This window comes from Perca fluviatilis, chromosome 15 (genome assembly GCF_010015445.1).
Source record: "Perca fluviatilis chromosome 15, GENO_Pfluv_1.0, whole genome shotgun sequence".
In the NCBI taxonomy this organism is placed as follows: domain Eukaryota; kingdom Metazoa; phylum Chordata; class Actinopteri; order Perciformes; family Percidae; genus Perca; species Perca fluviatilis.
This window is the reverse complement of record NC_053126.1, coordinates 9,843,464-9,859,748: the sequence shown is the minus strand read 5'-3', so window position 1 is coordinate 9,859,748 and position 16,285 is coordinate 9,843,464. Positions and strand designations below refer to the sequence as shown.

Sequence of the window (16,285 nt, the reverse complement as noted above, 5' to 3'; positions counted from 1 at the left end):
AAAAATAAAAATATAAAAATATATATAAAAATAATATTATGGAAGAGACACTGATTTTTAGGATTCATTTCTACTGTTAGATTACATTCTTTTAAAATGAAGTTGTGAGATGAATTTATTCCATCGCTTGAAGATTACACAGTATATACATATTATGATGTATCATTGATTTTAATTTTAAAGTATTTCATTTGATGAAAACTGTGGCTGTTAAATTTAATTAAGATCCTTTTTTGTTGTGTCTGTTTCTCTGTTTACTGTAACAGTAAGCTGGTGTTGAAACCTTTAGTGGTCTGAGGGCTCCTCCTCTGGTGGCTTCATGTTACAAGTGTTCAGGCTCTGAGGGGTTTTTGTTCAGGTCTACTGATGGTTTGTGTTACTGTGGCTCTCTGGCACAGTAATACACAGCAGTGTCTTCAGGCTGCACATTCTGTCCATTTAGAGTCACTGTCTTGCTGGAAGATTCCATGTTTACACTGAACTTGTTCTTCAGTGAATCTTTGACGTTTGTATCACTACTAATCCACTCCAGTCCTTTCCCTGCAGGCTGTCTGATCCAAGCTGTGTAGTAGCTGCTGAGAGAATAAGAGACCTGACAGGTGATGGTCAGACGTTGACCTGGCTGCACAGTCACAGAGGCTGGCTGGGTCAACTGTTCACACTTCACACCTGATAAAAAAGAAAATGTTTTGTAACAAATTATAGTTATAATGCAAAAGAAGAACTGTTTACTTTAACAAATCCAGAGAGACTCACATCCAGCTGCCAACAGCAGCAGCAGAGCTCCAGAGAACATGGTTTATGTTGAAACTGACGTGCTGTGAACTCCACTGACAGCCTGATGTGATGTTTTTATAGCTGAGAAACAAGGAAGGTCACTGAGTTTGCATAAAATCAAACATATGAAGCATCAATGTTGGTCTAACTGGAGTCAATAGAAGAGTTTGTTCAGTGTTATTATATCTGCAGAGTGAAAATATGCGTGTCATTTTTGATTTCTTCATATCTAGGTACAGATGACTTTATTGCATTAAACTGTCAATATTGTCTCCACTTACTTTCTAGACTTACATTTGTTTTATACACAACAATAACTCCGTAATGACTATATTATTATTCTGTCTTCAAACATTAAAAATCTCTTTTATATAAAATAGTTATCTGCATACACGATACAAGTAAATTCACTCTAAACAATAACGTTAAATGCTGTCATCATCATCTCCACTTTCAGCTGTTTTCTCTTAGAAATAATTTTAATGATATTACAGTATGTGATGAAAAAAGTGACATATTCTTACTTACCTATTGATTTTATTACAGAACGATATTAATCATTTCAAAGTTTGAGTATCAGTCAGTTAAGATCAATGAGAACAGCAGATCTGAGTTTCTCCTTTTAGTAACAGAGGAGAGAGAAACTAGACACTGACTGTCCTCTAGTGATTTTATAAAAGAAACACTAACATTATTTTTCATTCTCATAGATTCCACATCATATCATTTACAGACATAATTGTGTCTTACTTTGTAGAAATGTAAAGTATTTCTAGAAGTTTAATTTCAGCAGCCAGACTGTTGGGCTGTCTTTGGACCTTTTATCAATGAGTGATAATTATTGTGTTTTTAATGTGTTTTCAAGTTTGTGTATAATGCAGGGAGGAGTATTAATTTATAATAAAAACATATATGACAATAAAATTACAGAATGTAAAACTTAAAACTTAACAAACTGAAAACAACAACAATGTAATATAAAATGTTTAAATATATACATTTTATGAAATATATTTAAACTTGTGCACTACCAGCCTGAAAGAATGAGTACTGTAGGATTTTATACAGCTGCTCAACCAACTCCAGTCACTGTGGGTCTCGAGCACAATAATAAACAGCAGAATCTTCAGTCTTCAGACTGTTCATCTGCAGATACAGCTGCTCTCTGCTGTTGTCTCTGGAGATGGTAAACCGGCCTTGGACGGACTGAGAGTAATAGATTCTGTCACTATCATATTCGATAGTTGCTACAAATTCCAGTCCATTTCCAGGAGCATGTCTGATCCAGGCCATCCAGTTGCTACTGAATGACAATCCCGATGTTGTACAAGTCAATCTTTGGGATTCTCCAGGTCTTTTAATCGCTGGTTCAGATTCTGTTAGAGTCTGACCATCAACACCCGTCAAATAAAGAAAATAATCAGTTGCTTTTCTATTTTGGTAATGTTTTAAAGACAACTTTAAATCAAGATGCCCAGCAGAGAGTTAAAAGCAGCAGTCCTGTCCTATAGTCCATCATGTTAAACTGTGTGTCCCCTGTTCTCTGTCCTCCTCTCTGCACTCAGATAAGTAGAGGTAAAGATATCTGAGTTTTGCATTGACTCCTCCTTTTTTGGCTTTCTCATAACTGTATTTTGTGTTTTCACAAATTATCTCATCATATCTCTTACCATTTTGACTTTGTTTCACATTTTTAACCTGATGTTACCTAATCCTTTATTTTTTATTTATTTTTACTTTAAGTCACATTGTAACATTTGGATGTGTTTATTTACCCTCACTTTTGTCCAATACAAAGTACAAATAATGGAATAATGTTACCGTTCATAAATACAAGTTATTAATAATATTTTCATTCAAAAAATTGCTTTCAGTTGATGTAGTTTGTAAATCACCTTGTCGGCTTGAGATAGATAAACAACATCTCATGTCTCCTAAAGTTATTTTTGATCAAATTGCTGTTTTTCATGTGAATAAAGCTTATGTACAATATTATTAGACCAAACATTGATTTTTAAACTAGCAAAATTCAGAGCACAAAATTGAACTTTTGAAGAAAATTCAGCTGCATTTCTACATAATCACTTAAAGGTGCAATATGCAATACTGACAGCTAGTGTTAGAAAAAGTTAGCCTACTGCAGTACAAATTCTAAATCCTGGAGAGAGTCGTCTCCCCCTCCCCCTCCTCCCCAGACTCGAAGTTTACGGAGGTTGCCAGGCTGAGACCACAGCTTCCACAACAATGTTATTAGACGATTGTCTCACATAGCCACACATTACTTCACAGCACAGCGGAGTAGCTATTGTTAGATGCTGGCTATATTGACAGTCATAAAAGCCCATGCTCATGCGAAGCTCTGTACCCAACTGACAGACACACTTCTTCAGCTTAGAATTACAGTAGGAACCGCCAAAAACCCCACAACCTCGCTGTGCTCTACACACGCCAGACAGGCACACTTCCTCGGCTTAGAATTACAATAGGAACTGTTAAAAATACCACTACCTTGCCGACTGAACACACTTCATTGGTTTAGAATTACGGCAACAATCGCTAAAGACGCTGCAAACTCACAGTCCTCTCTTCCCGATTTACAGCCCCCCTCTCGTGGCTTAAAATAACTCACCATTGTCGGCTCTGGCCGCTGAACTACATTTTGTAAACAGCCATGGGCTGCTTGCCTGGTCTTCCGGTAACGTTAGCAGTTAGCAGGGTTAGCATGGCAGTGTTAGCCAGGACTAGCCAGGACCAGTTGGGATCACTTTACTATCTGTGTCTCAGTTGTTTTTTCGAGTAACCAACTCGGGTACTCTAGCTATATAATTCAATGTGAGTACACAAATGTTGACCATTCAAGGCGCTACTCGTCACATGGGCCAATTTTGCTGTCACCTGTGCGCAATTTCATAGTAGCAGCAGCAGTAGTGGCAGCAGTTACAAATAATCTGTCTAGTGCCATGCAATGAAAAATACATTTTCACAAAGTTTTTCACAAGTTCAGTGGGTGCATTTTCCAAAAGAATGCTTTCATTCGGAAAAATAAAGTTGGTCCTGCACGAAACTCACTCAGTGTCTTTTAATATTATTTCTTAGATATGTAGGCTACATACCAAGAAAATTCATGATTAGCTGAGATACCCCATTATGTTGTGAGCAGTAGGCCTATGTGTGCTGTTGGCAAAATTGTGTCTAATCTGTCTATGTCTGACCTGGGCTGGCACATGTTCACGTTAAAATCGTATAAATATACGATCACACGCAAAGTGTCCCGGTTTTAGTTCCGGGAAATCTGGTCACGCTACTCTAAGCTGTCTCCATCTTTCAAATACATCTCCAATATTTCCCAGGGGTTTGTTACATCTCTGGTCACGCAACTGTTAGAAACATGCCGTTTTCTTTTAGGGCAGGTAGAATCTTTCTCCGTTTATCCCGTTCGTTGGTAAGCTAAAGGAGAAAATACTGGCGTTAGCATTGTTGTCAGAAAAGATAGTATTTCAACTTTGCATGTCTCCTTAATGTTTGATGACGCACTGGGGTCATTTTTGGATTTATTACAGAAAATATATTACATATTGGAACTTTAAATAAGGTAAAATGATTTCTAAAATTCTAATTCAGTCTGTCTTGTGGGAGTACAGACAATGGTGTATCAGTGATTGAAACCTCCAAATATTTAAACTAGGGCTGTCAAAATTAACGCCATAATAAAGAGTTAACGCAAATGCTTTTAACACCACTTGTTTTTGATGTAAGATTAATGCAAGCGTGTTTTGTGATTTGGGCCTCTGGACGTTCTTTAGTTTTGGGAAACCAGGAAGCGATGCACAGTAATGTTGTGGGTGGCTAGCAGAAACAAGCCTTGGGCAGAAATGGATAAAGAAAAGAGTTTTGAATGGCAAGTTCAGATTCAAAGCCCTTCCAGATGGTTCTCTTGACAAGACTAGAGGTAGTGGTGGAATTGTGGAAATTGGTTCTCTGACAAACACATTTTAGATTGTTAACGAAAAGAAATAATGTTATGAAAGAGAAACTGACTTTTTGAGGATTCATTTATACTGTAGATAAATCACCATTTTAAAAAAATCTAAAGATTGTTTCATCCTTTAGTGTAACAGTGAGCTGGTGGTGAAACCATTAGTGGTCTGAGGGCTCCTCCTCTGGTGGCTTCATGTTACAAGTGTTCAGGCTCTGAGGGGTTTTTGTTCAGGTCTACTGATGAGTCACTGGGAGAGTCATAATTCGATACTGAACTTGTTCTTCAGTGAATCTTTGTAGTTTGGTGGATGCAACACCACCATGTAGAATCACTCCAGTCCTTTCCCTGCATGCTGTCTGATCCAAGCTGTGTAGTAGCTGCTACCTGCATTTATTTTTTCATATATTTGGTTGCTGACTGTATTTGCTGCAAACATAAATACACTGACAGCAGCCACAATCATGTGAATAGTAATATATTTTTCAGGTTTTAATAAAAGACTTTTAATGGTTTCAGTGTTTGCAGATGTTTAAAGAAACAGACATACAGAGAAACTTGGAGCCTTTTAGAGGAAAACAGCTGCTCAGGAACTGAAACATGACAAAATGAAAAATACTAAATCCTTTAACAAAAGATTAAAACTATTGTAGTTCATCCATTTACAAGTTACTCTTCTGTAAAAAAGTCATGTGAGACAGTGCAGAGTTTATCAGCCCTGGGAGGTTGAGGAAAGACAAGAAATGTTTCTTACTGCAGGAGTTGAAGTAGTTTCATTTAAGCAACCAGATCGTCGATGTTTTTTGCACTTTTGCCAACAAGTGATCTTTATTGTGTTTTTGTGTGTTTCATGTTGAGTCATAATATTTCTTAGGAAAGCAGGACGTTATATGATGAAGAGACAAAGGGTAATTTATTATCTAAAAATGATAATAACAATAATGATAACCGGCTCGGAACTGACTGAGAGTAGTAGATGCTAGTAGTGTAGATAATCGCAATCCACTCCAGTCCTTTTCCAGGAGCCTGTCTGATCCAGGCCATACAGTAGCTACTAAATGTGAATCCAGATGTTGTACAGGTCAATCTGTGGGATTCTCCAGGTCTTTTAATTACTGGTTTAGAGTCTGTCAGAGTCTGACCATCAACACCTAAAAAAAAGATATATAAAAAAACATCACATGATCTTAGTTGTTACACAATTCAGAACTATGTTAAATTGAGATCAGTGAAAATCTTCACCTGCCCAGCAGAGAGTTAAAAGCAGCAGTCCTGTCCTATAGTCCATCATGTTAAACTGTGTGTCCACTGTTCTCTGTCCTCCTCTCTGCACTCAGATAAGTAGAGGTGAAGGTATCTGAGTTTTGCATTGACTCCTCCTCACAGGGAGGAAACATCTGGACTGGAGATATTTAATGAAAGTGAGTCAGAGTCAACCCTCCAAGTCAGCTGTTTTGACCTTTGTCTGACATGTTTTAATTTGTGTAAAAGGTTTCAGTATTAAAGGTCCAATATGTAATATTTGTACTGTAATAAATCCAAAAATGACACCAATGCCTCATCAGATATTAAGGAAACATGTTAAACTGAAATACTATCTTTTCTGACAACAATGCTAATTTCAGTATTTTTCTTTTTGAAATTTACATTCCGTGACGGAATTTATGTTTATGTTTTGATCTGTGTGTTGTTATCAACGGCCCAGTTTTACAGCCAGGCTGGGTTGCCAGATATACCTGTAAAAACGTAAACCCAGCACGCTACAGCTGTAACGGTAGTACAGCCATGAAAGCAGCAAACAAACGAACAGGATCAACAGAGATAGATTCTCCACCCACCTAAAAAAGAAAACAGCATTTTTCTAACAGTTGCGTGACCAGAGACGTAACAACCCCTGGTAAATATTGGAGATGTATTTGAAAGATGGAGACAGCTTAGAGCCCAAAAGGACGCAGAATTGGCTTATTTCCTCCTGAACCGGTAAGCATTAGCTTCAGGCTAATTTATCACAGCTACTAGGGGCATTTTTGTCATTTCAACATTTGTGTACTCACATTGAATTATATAGCTAGAGTACCGGAGTTGGTTACTTGCAAAAACAATTGAGACAGTAAAGTGATCCCGACTGGTCCTGGCTAACGCTGCCTTGCTAACCCTGCTTACTGCTAACGCTTCCGGGGACCAGGCAAGCCCATGGCTGTTTACAGCATGTCGCCTCTTCAGCGGCTGGAGCCGACAACGGTGAGTTATTTTAAACCACGAGGGGGGCTGTAAATCGGAAAGAGAGGACTGTGAGTTTGCAGTGTGTTTAGCGATTGTTGCCGTAATTCTAAGCCAATGAAGTGTGTTCCGTCGGCAAGGTAGTGGTATATTTAGCGTTTCGTATTGTAATTCTAAGCCGAGGAAGTGTGCCTGACTGGCGTGTGGAGAGGACGGTGAGGTTGTTGTGTTTTTAGCGGTTCATACTGTAATTTTAAACCGAAAAAGTGTGTCTGTCAGTTGGTTACAGAGCCCCGAATGAGCACGGGCTTTTATGACTGTCAATATAGCCAGAATCTAACGTTAGCTACGCTGTGCTGTGGAGTAATGTCTGGCTATGTGAGACTAGCATCTAACGTTAGCTACTCTGCTGTGCTGTGAAGTAATGTCTGGCTATGTGAGAAAAGCATCTAGCAACATTGTTGTGAATGCTGCGGTCTCAGCCTGGCAACCTCCGTGAACTTCGAGTCTGGGCAGGAGGGGGCGGGGGAAACGACTCTCCAGTATTTTGAATTTGTACTGCAGTAACTATTTTAACCGCTAGCTGCCAGTATTACACACAATATTACATATTGCACCTTTAACACCACAACCAAATGTATTCTAATAATATACAAATGACATCTGACACATTGACCTATGGTATAAATAAGGGTTATTAAAATGTGTTAAATCATAATTAATCTTGTTATCAAGGCTGTTTCTCATTAGTCATTTTGAGAATAATAGGCAGCACATGGAGTATTTACAATCATATACAATTTTTTGTGCAGCTGCTTCACTGTCTTCAGTCACTGATTCTTAATCAGCTCTTAAAGTTAAGATTTACTGCAAGATGACAATTACGTCTGTGCACCAACTCTGACTTTAAACTACTAATTTACTAACTTTTAACTACAAATCTGCTCATTAAAAATGATAAACACAATAGTTACCTCACATTTCAGTAGGAAATATTCAGTCCTGAGCTTTTTTTTTTCATCACAACAATGGGAGAGCGTGAGATTATTGCTCTTAGGTTTTTATATTGATCTATATCTCAGTGTGTCCCAACCCATCACTGTGATAAACCCTAATACAAAAACCATACACTGTTTCCTGCTCTGGAGGGAAGGGGGCCTGTATTATCAGCAGTGGGTAAGAAAAAAACAAAATATTCTAATCTAATAACTATATTTAAGGTTGTAAGTTGGTTAAATTGTATTTTGCATTGAATGTATTTTTTTTTTCAGTTTTTCAAAGTTTTAAATTCAATTGTTTTTTATCATTTATCATTGATATACCATGACATGACTAATGTATGTATTTCAATATAAAAAACTGTAATATAAAAACATTTTATATATTGATAAAACACCATGCCAATAAAGGTCGGCCAATATCCTTTACTCAGACCATAATACACATTTTTTATCCAAACACTGTTCATGAAAATGTGTTGAACTGGGGCACTGAATAATCTATCATAGTATAAAAGAGCTATATTGGTTGATTTTTTTTTTTATTTATTAATGTTTTGTAAGATATTTGAGAAATACTGGGAACTTGTAAATGTACAGCATCTTATGGAACTTGAAAAGCTCAGAACAAAACACAGTTAAATGAAAATAAACAATAGATTATATAATTATTGTCATTTGGTGAAATATAATTAATGCTGTTGTAAAATTGATAAATAAAAATCTTAACATCAAAGCACTGATGAATATTTTGTTTTTATTTGGACCTTTTGGCAAGCCTTCAGTAGTGAGGGGACAGGAAAGACTTAGATAATTTTTTTGTTATTGTTCTTACAGCTCAGCCTCATATAATATGATAATCCTGAAGGTGTGTGAACTCCACTTTTTGTTTCTGTTTAGGGCAAGTTGTGATAAAAGCATAGTGTGGGGAAATGCATCAAATACTGTCAATGATGGGGTATTTAAACTTGCACTTTCTATCAGTGACTGTCACAGTGACATCTGCAGTGGTTTGTGTACAGCTCTGTGGCTTCCTGTATCACTGTGGCCTTCGAGCACAATAATAAACAGCAGAGTCTTCAGTCGTCAGGCTGTTCATCTGCAGATACACCTGGTCCACGTTGTTGTCTCTGGATATGGTGAAGCGATTCTGGACTGACGTTGAATAAGCTTTAGTGCTTCCACTTGGAGCAGAAATAAAGGCAACCCACTCCAGTCCTTTTCCTTCAGCTTGTCTGATCCAAGCGATATCAGCGCTATTATCTGATATTCCTGCATATGTACAGGTCAGTTTGTGGGATTCTCCAGGGCGCTTTACCACTGGTTGAGACTCAGTCAGAGTCTGACTGCAAACACCTGGAGAGAAAAGCAGTTTGATCAGAACAGAGCCAAACAACATACCAAGATATATACATATTTTTTCAACTAAATTAGCCTCAAAAGAAAGGTGGTAAAAGTCTTCACCTGCCCAGCAGATAGTTAACAGCAGCAGTCCTGTCCTATAGTCCATCATGTTAAACTGTGTGTCCACTGTTCTCTGTCCTCCTCTCTGCACTCAGATAAGTAGAGGTGGAAGATATCTGAGTTTTGCATTAACTCCTCCTCACAGGGAGGAAACATCTGGACTGGACTTAATCTAACATCTTCTTTGGTGAAACTAGAATTAATGTGTACTGACCAGGAAGTGTCCATATTAGTTTGCACATTTTTAAATGCTGTTTAACAATGACTAACTTGGGTATCAACATTACCACAACAATAATTTAAGCACAATGTCATCTGATTAATTATTTTTAAATGATAAGTTACAATCAGTGGATCAGTGGTGCCCAGCACACCTGGATGGGGCATTGTGAAGGTTTACGGTAATTTCATGGCAGAAACGTTGGTAAAAGATTATCATTAGGAGGAAAACATCAATATCTGGAGCATTAGGGGCTGAAAACAATAAAACATGTACTGCTTTTCTTCCCTGTCTTTTGTTCCTGTATATGGACGTCACTGGGATACGTGTTAAAGCCAGTCCTTGTCTGCCCTCTAGAGTTTTAAAACAGGAATGGTAGCTACTTTTAAACAGAGAACGATAACTCACTTGTGACACCCAATAAGATTTGTTTGCATCCACCTCTTTTGTCTGATTTTCGCCTATTTCTCGTTCCCAAAGGGAAAAGCTTATAACAGAAGAACTGCAAGGCCAAAATGCATGTATGAGGCTTCATTTGAAACCTAAATTCTTCTACTTTAGGGAAGTGTTCTTGATTAGCATGTGATTAAAACACAACATACACTACAGCAGTTCAAACATGGTTCAAAATAGTTATTTTGGTCCTGTCTAAAAAAACGTAATTTTTGAAAAGAAATAACAAAAAAATACTTTGTGCCACACTATGCAGAACACAACACATACCTTCTAGACCTTGTCAAGAAGACCTCTATAAAGTTTCAGAACTCTAGTCCTAACCTAATGGGAGCTAGGGAGTTTTCAGTAGCCTATTTGGTATAACAGATGTCACCGGTGTGCCAAAACCTCTCCAAAACTTCTCCAAGTGACCAAATGTTGCTAAATGCTTTTACTCACTTCTATGCTATTAGAAAAAAACATACAAAATACTTAAAATGACTTACAAAACCTTTTTACATTCATTCAAACACTGTTGATCATATTTTTTTCTCATAAATCACATGCGCATGCTGGCTCTGGGAGGCGAGGCTTAGGTCTGTTACCCATTCATTTGGACTGGTTCCCATTGGATATTCCTATCATGCTATATACCGTTGGAAAGGGAATGTGATTGGCTACAACTGCCATGATTGACGTGTTGATAGCCAATGACAGCTTTTTCTAAGATGGCTGCTCAGAGAGATGACGCAGCGTATTGACGTCCACAGTGGGAGCGCTTGTTGGGCGTCGGGGGCTGTTCCGGGGTGAAAACTAAACAGACAAAGGTGGGGATAGTTTCATTGTGTAGGCAGCAACCTGAGGAAAACAAACATACCCAGCAACACGGTGCAGGGCAAGGAGAAATATATTATTTCAGACTGTCTGTCAGTACCCGATCCGTTCCACCTGCATAATCCGTTCTGCGCATGTGCAAGATGACACGTATGCCATGACGTAGGCGCAGATGATAATGCTGCGTTCATTCCACCACCACCTTGGAATAACGGCACCGCTTCCACCTGCACGATCCGTTCTGCGCATGCGCAAGATGTTCACACGCTAGCCTCCAGCTAACGTTAGTTAGCTAATAGCTAATTCGGCGGACCGCTAGGTGATTATAGCGGTAGCTAACGGTTAATTCGGCGGACCGCTAGGTGATTATAGCGGTCTGCCGTTAGCCTCCACCGGGAATAAACGTTAACATATATAACAGCTGTTACATCAGTTCTACTTTACTTGTGCTCATTTAAAATACAATCACTCAATACTTGTCTTTATTGTTATTACTGTAATGTCTTAATTTAGCTGTAGCCTGCTTTTCCCATTAAGTTTGACTTAACGTTATTTTAGACTGAATCTAGCTGCAGAAACAACGTAACCAGTGGGGCGGTGCCTGTTATTTCGAGGTGGCATGAACGCAGCATTATCATCTGCGGCTACGTCATGGCATACGTGTCATCTTGCACATGCGCAGAACGGATTGTGCAGGTGGAACGGATCGAGGTACTGACACTGTCACTACCCAAAATGAGTAGAGTGCAGCTTTGAGTTGCGCATGTTCAGATTTAAACGGTTTACGGCATAACGTGTCATACCCGATGTTAGCCGAGTCAGACCGGCTTTGGTCGAGTGCAAATGTGAGTTGCGCATGGTCAGATTTAAACTGTTTACGGCATAACGTGTCTTACTGAAATTTGTGAAATCTGTAAAATAATAAACTTTTCTCTTTACATACAATAACAGAAGATGGAAATCATTTCTAAAACGTTTTAGCTATCTATGATTGTTTGGTTGCTAACGTTAGCTCAAAACGCCATTAAAGTGACAGTCTTTGTGTCTGATTGCTAACTTGTAGCTAGCAGTCATTTCAAAAACATTTTAGCTCTCTATGATTGTTTGGTTGCTAACGTTAGCTCAAAACGTCATTCAAGTGACAGCCAATGTTGTGTTTGATTGCAAACTTGTAGCTAGCAGTCATTTCAAAAAGTTTTAGCTATTTATGATTGTTTGACTGCTAACGTTAGCTAAAAACGCCATTAGCATCTAGTAGGCTAGCTACTTGATTGCTAACGTTAGCTAAAAACGCTGTTAGCATCTAGTAGGCTACTTGATTGCTAACGTTAGCTCAAACCGCCGTTAGCATCTTGTAGGCTACTTGTCGCAAAGTGATGCATGCGCAACTCACATCTGCACTCGTCGCAAAGTGACGCATGCGCAACTCAAAGCTGCACTCTACTCATTTTGGGTAGTGACACAGACGAATGAGATCGGCTAATGAAGTTAGCAGACAGTTAGCGGACAATTAGCATGGGTTCTACAGGACAATATTCATAACCTGGATTAATTCTTGTGAAAAAACCTTGTTATCCTTTTGATCTGTGGACACTTACGGACTAGAGGAATATAAATAAGCCAGGAATGGACGACGATTGAGCGTTTAGGACAGCATACAGGTAGGGAAGCGTCATAATTTTTTTTTTCTTTTTTTTTTTTTCCAAATAGCATGAGCACTAAGATCATGAATAATGCTTTGGTGCTTATGATTTCAGTAAAATGAACTGGATGATTAAATTGCAGAGAATTTTACCAATCAAACGATATACAGCATGTCCATATTGACAAAAGTTTTGAACTTAAATGATGTTTAGAGGACTAGAATGTATTTAATTTTTCATCATTACAGCTCAGAATGTTTTTATTAGCTTCAGATTTTTAATTGAAAACAAAACAAATAGCATTTTATCCTTATGTACAGTGCAAACCCAAATAAGTAAGCGGTACTCAAAAAAATTGAGGAAATCAGTTGCCATTTTTTGGTTTCTAACTAATTTTCATGATTCTGCCCCGGTGTTAAATTCTGAAGCATCACAAGGTGTGAACATATACTTTTAACTTGTAAAGGTTAACCTTCAAAGATGGAGAATGTCAGACAGTTCTGTAGGATATTGTACATTCATCTGCAGATATAACTTCTTTCATAATAGGAAGAGTTTTTGCTAAGATCTATGAACAGACAAAAACAATCTTTCAAGTCAGAGTTATTTTAAAACTGAAAGAGACTAAATGGCAACAAGGTTTTGGTTTGTTGATGCTTCCTTTTAATGGCTGTAAAATGTGTGAATTCCAGGATTTGGTGTAAAACTGGTTCTGTCATTCTGTCTTTTTCATGAAAAAACCTATATACAATCTGAAAATCATGTGAAAGCTTTTTATTTTTAAATGTTACCAAAATGGTGATTCTTGCATGATCTTCATGCATGTGTAGCAGGTGCAGATTGACGACAGAAGGATGAATCTGGTGCCACATGTTTTAATTTAAAAAAAACTCAGTTTCTGTAATTAACAGAAGAAAGACTATAAGTTGCACTGTAGTTTCCACAAACCTAATGGCTGCCGACGTTAATAGATGCTTTTGCAAAACTAAATACAATAATAAAACCAAAATGTTCCTCAGCACATTCTCATTTGAACACAAAATACACTGCATCATTACAGCTGCCCCAGTTACATACTATACAGTGATTCTAAACACATCAATTTAACAGATTATATTCAGATATCCATTTGAAACATCTGGCATTGAATAACAAAAAGGAACCTAATCATAACTGCTCACACACCACGTTAGCCTAATGGCAGTTACACACCAACCAGACGGCCAACCGTCGGCAGAAAAGCCAGTCGAACTGATCAGTCTCCCGGAGTTGGTCCAAAAAGTGCCACAGAACACGCCAAAGAGACGAGACGTAATACGTCTCCATAAGACCAGGCAGCGCTACTCTGTATTGTTGCCCAAAAAAATGAAAACCTGCAGCTGATTGGACGAACGCGTCACATGGGTTTGTTTTCTCCGGAAATTCAAAGCCAGACTGTCATGGCGGCTTGTTCAGAATACGATCTCATATTGTACTAAAATAGTTCACTGAAACGTGTTTCTGAAAAGATTGTAAGCGAGAAATAGGCCATGCAGTTGCTGAATCTGTCTTCATTTCAGCTCAACAAAGGTCAGTTTAAAAGATTTTCGTCAGATTTTGAGAGACTCTAGTCACGCTCATTCCGCTCGCCATTTCCGGGTGAGTCCCGACTGCCCTGCCTCCGACTGAACATGTCAGGTCGGCCAAAATGAACGCCGACAGCCCCCGAGACTGACGACGGCACGGGACACACCGAACAGACTCGATCACCGACCTCGCCAGACTGTCCGACGGCCGATTATCGGGTTAGTGTGTCAGCGCCCTAACAGATATAGACGGACTTAACCAGCTAGCTAACAGTAGTGCTAGCGTGTGTGATGCTAACGTTTTAAACTACATCAACACACATCAAGAAGGCTATTCGCTGAGTTACTAACATACAGAGGTGGGTAGAGTAGCCAAAAATTGTACTCAAGTAAAAGTACTGTTACTTCAGAATAATATGACTCAAGTAAAAGTAAAAAGTAGTCATCCAAATAATTACTTGAGTAAGAGTAAAAAAGTACTTAGTGAAAAAACTACTCAAGTACTGAGTTACTGTTGAGTAACGTCTGGTTTATTTTTAACACAAACATTCAATCAGACGGACAAAAATACAAAATAATCATCTTTAGGCAAATTATAGCCTAGTTCAAACAATCAATAAAATAAATTTTAATTAATTAATTAATTACAAAATAGCTTAAATTAAAATGATCCAGGTAAATTCAAATACTTAAAAAATAAAATGAATAAAATAATAATACATAAAAAATAAATAAGCACAAGTAACACAAATTTCCAAACCTTTATCATTTTTTTTTACCAGGCTCTGCAGGCAGAACTAGAACAAGGTAATGTAGCTGCTGTTTGGCAATTTTACTAAGGTAAACAAGCTTTCATTATGAGGCCAGAGGCCTGGACTACGAAGCAAGATTTGGTTTTCTGTATCACGAAGGTGGATCACTTGTTACCGGGTTCAATCGCCGTGGTAACTTATGCTGGACGCCTAACCTGGTCAGGAGCAGGTTATGTTGGAGATCAGAGATCAACCGGTGTAAAAGCACCGCCTACTGACCAATCAATACTCGATTGATAATAGCGTCACAGTTCTTAGAAGATCAGGCGGAGCTCGGTGCGCAGAGAGAGAGAGAGAGAGAGGGGTGCGCTCATACAAAAAACCTTTAGAGACCGACAACCCCGTTAACATTCCCTGATGGGTATATTTATGAAATATATAGATTTTAATGGGAGGGAATTACATATCGGCTATTTCTCGGCTTCTTGAGCCTTGTGTCGCCAACGCGCACAGCGGTTTGAATTATGTTTTTCATATTTTTTATTTGCTCTCACGATCGCTTCCACTGCCAGGGTTGCAACTGAAATAATAGGCTAAAGCAACGGCAATTTATGGAAAGCACAAGTGTAATTATGGTCAGATGTTGTAAGCGTTGTGATGTAGGCTAGCCTACGCATCTACAGCGTCGCCTATTTATTTCTTTTTTTGCCAGCTGTCCTCCTGTTTTAGGAAGCAGAGACTGTATTAAGTTTTGTCTGTAAAACCGTGTCTGTGTTCTTCATATTTATGTAGAATTGTAGTTTACTCTTCTTATGTAAAATATGTGGCTATTGGTCTTGTTGTGCAAACATCGCCTCTTTTATGTAAAGCGCCGCTAGATTGGGAAACCCTGATGGTTGATTGAACTAGTTGTTAACCACCGTTCTATATGTCAGTGGTCGTGACACAGCTTGCGGGACCGCGGTTGTTAGGTTAGGTGAAGCCGGGTAATAAATAATAAATCCAGGACATGTTGATCCGGCCTATGGTCATGTGACGAGACTGCACAACTACAACTATGTTTGATTGGTGAAACAAAGTCACGTGGTAGAGCCTTTAGCGGAAGTCTCTCTCTCTGTCAAAATAAAACATTAAAATGAGGTGAACATTTGGGGGATAAAAACAATGACACGTAGAATACCAAAGAGGTAAAAAGAAAAGTAACGAGCTCATTGTAGCCTAATGTAGCGGAGTAAGAGTACAGTTTCTTCTTCACAAATCTACTCAAGTAAAAGTAAAAAGCATAGTGATTTAAAACTACTCCTGGAAGTATAATTTTTTCAAAAACTTACTCAAGTAAATGTAACGGAGTAAATGTAACTCGTTACTACCCACCTCTGCTAACATATTATCATGTTTTGA

General features: G+C 38.3%; 2 gene segments (V, D, J or C); both read right to left on the bottom strand.

The window, feature by feature from the left end:
* Positions 1 to 249: 249 nt before the first annotated feature.
* On the bottom strand, positions 250 to 952 carry LOC120574644. The segment is given in 2 exon segments: positions 250 to 669; positions 757 to 952. Coding segments are annotated over 2 exon segments (333 nt in total).
* Positions 953 to 8,869: 7,917 nt separating this feature from the next.
* LOC120574590 lies at positions 8,870 to 9,484 on the bottom strand. The segment is given in 2 exon segments: positions 8,870 to 9,327; positions 9,436 to 9,484. Coding segments are annotated over 2 exon segments (366 nt in total).
* Between the last annotated feature and the right edge of the window lie 6,801 nt (positions 9,485 to 16,285).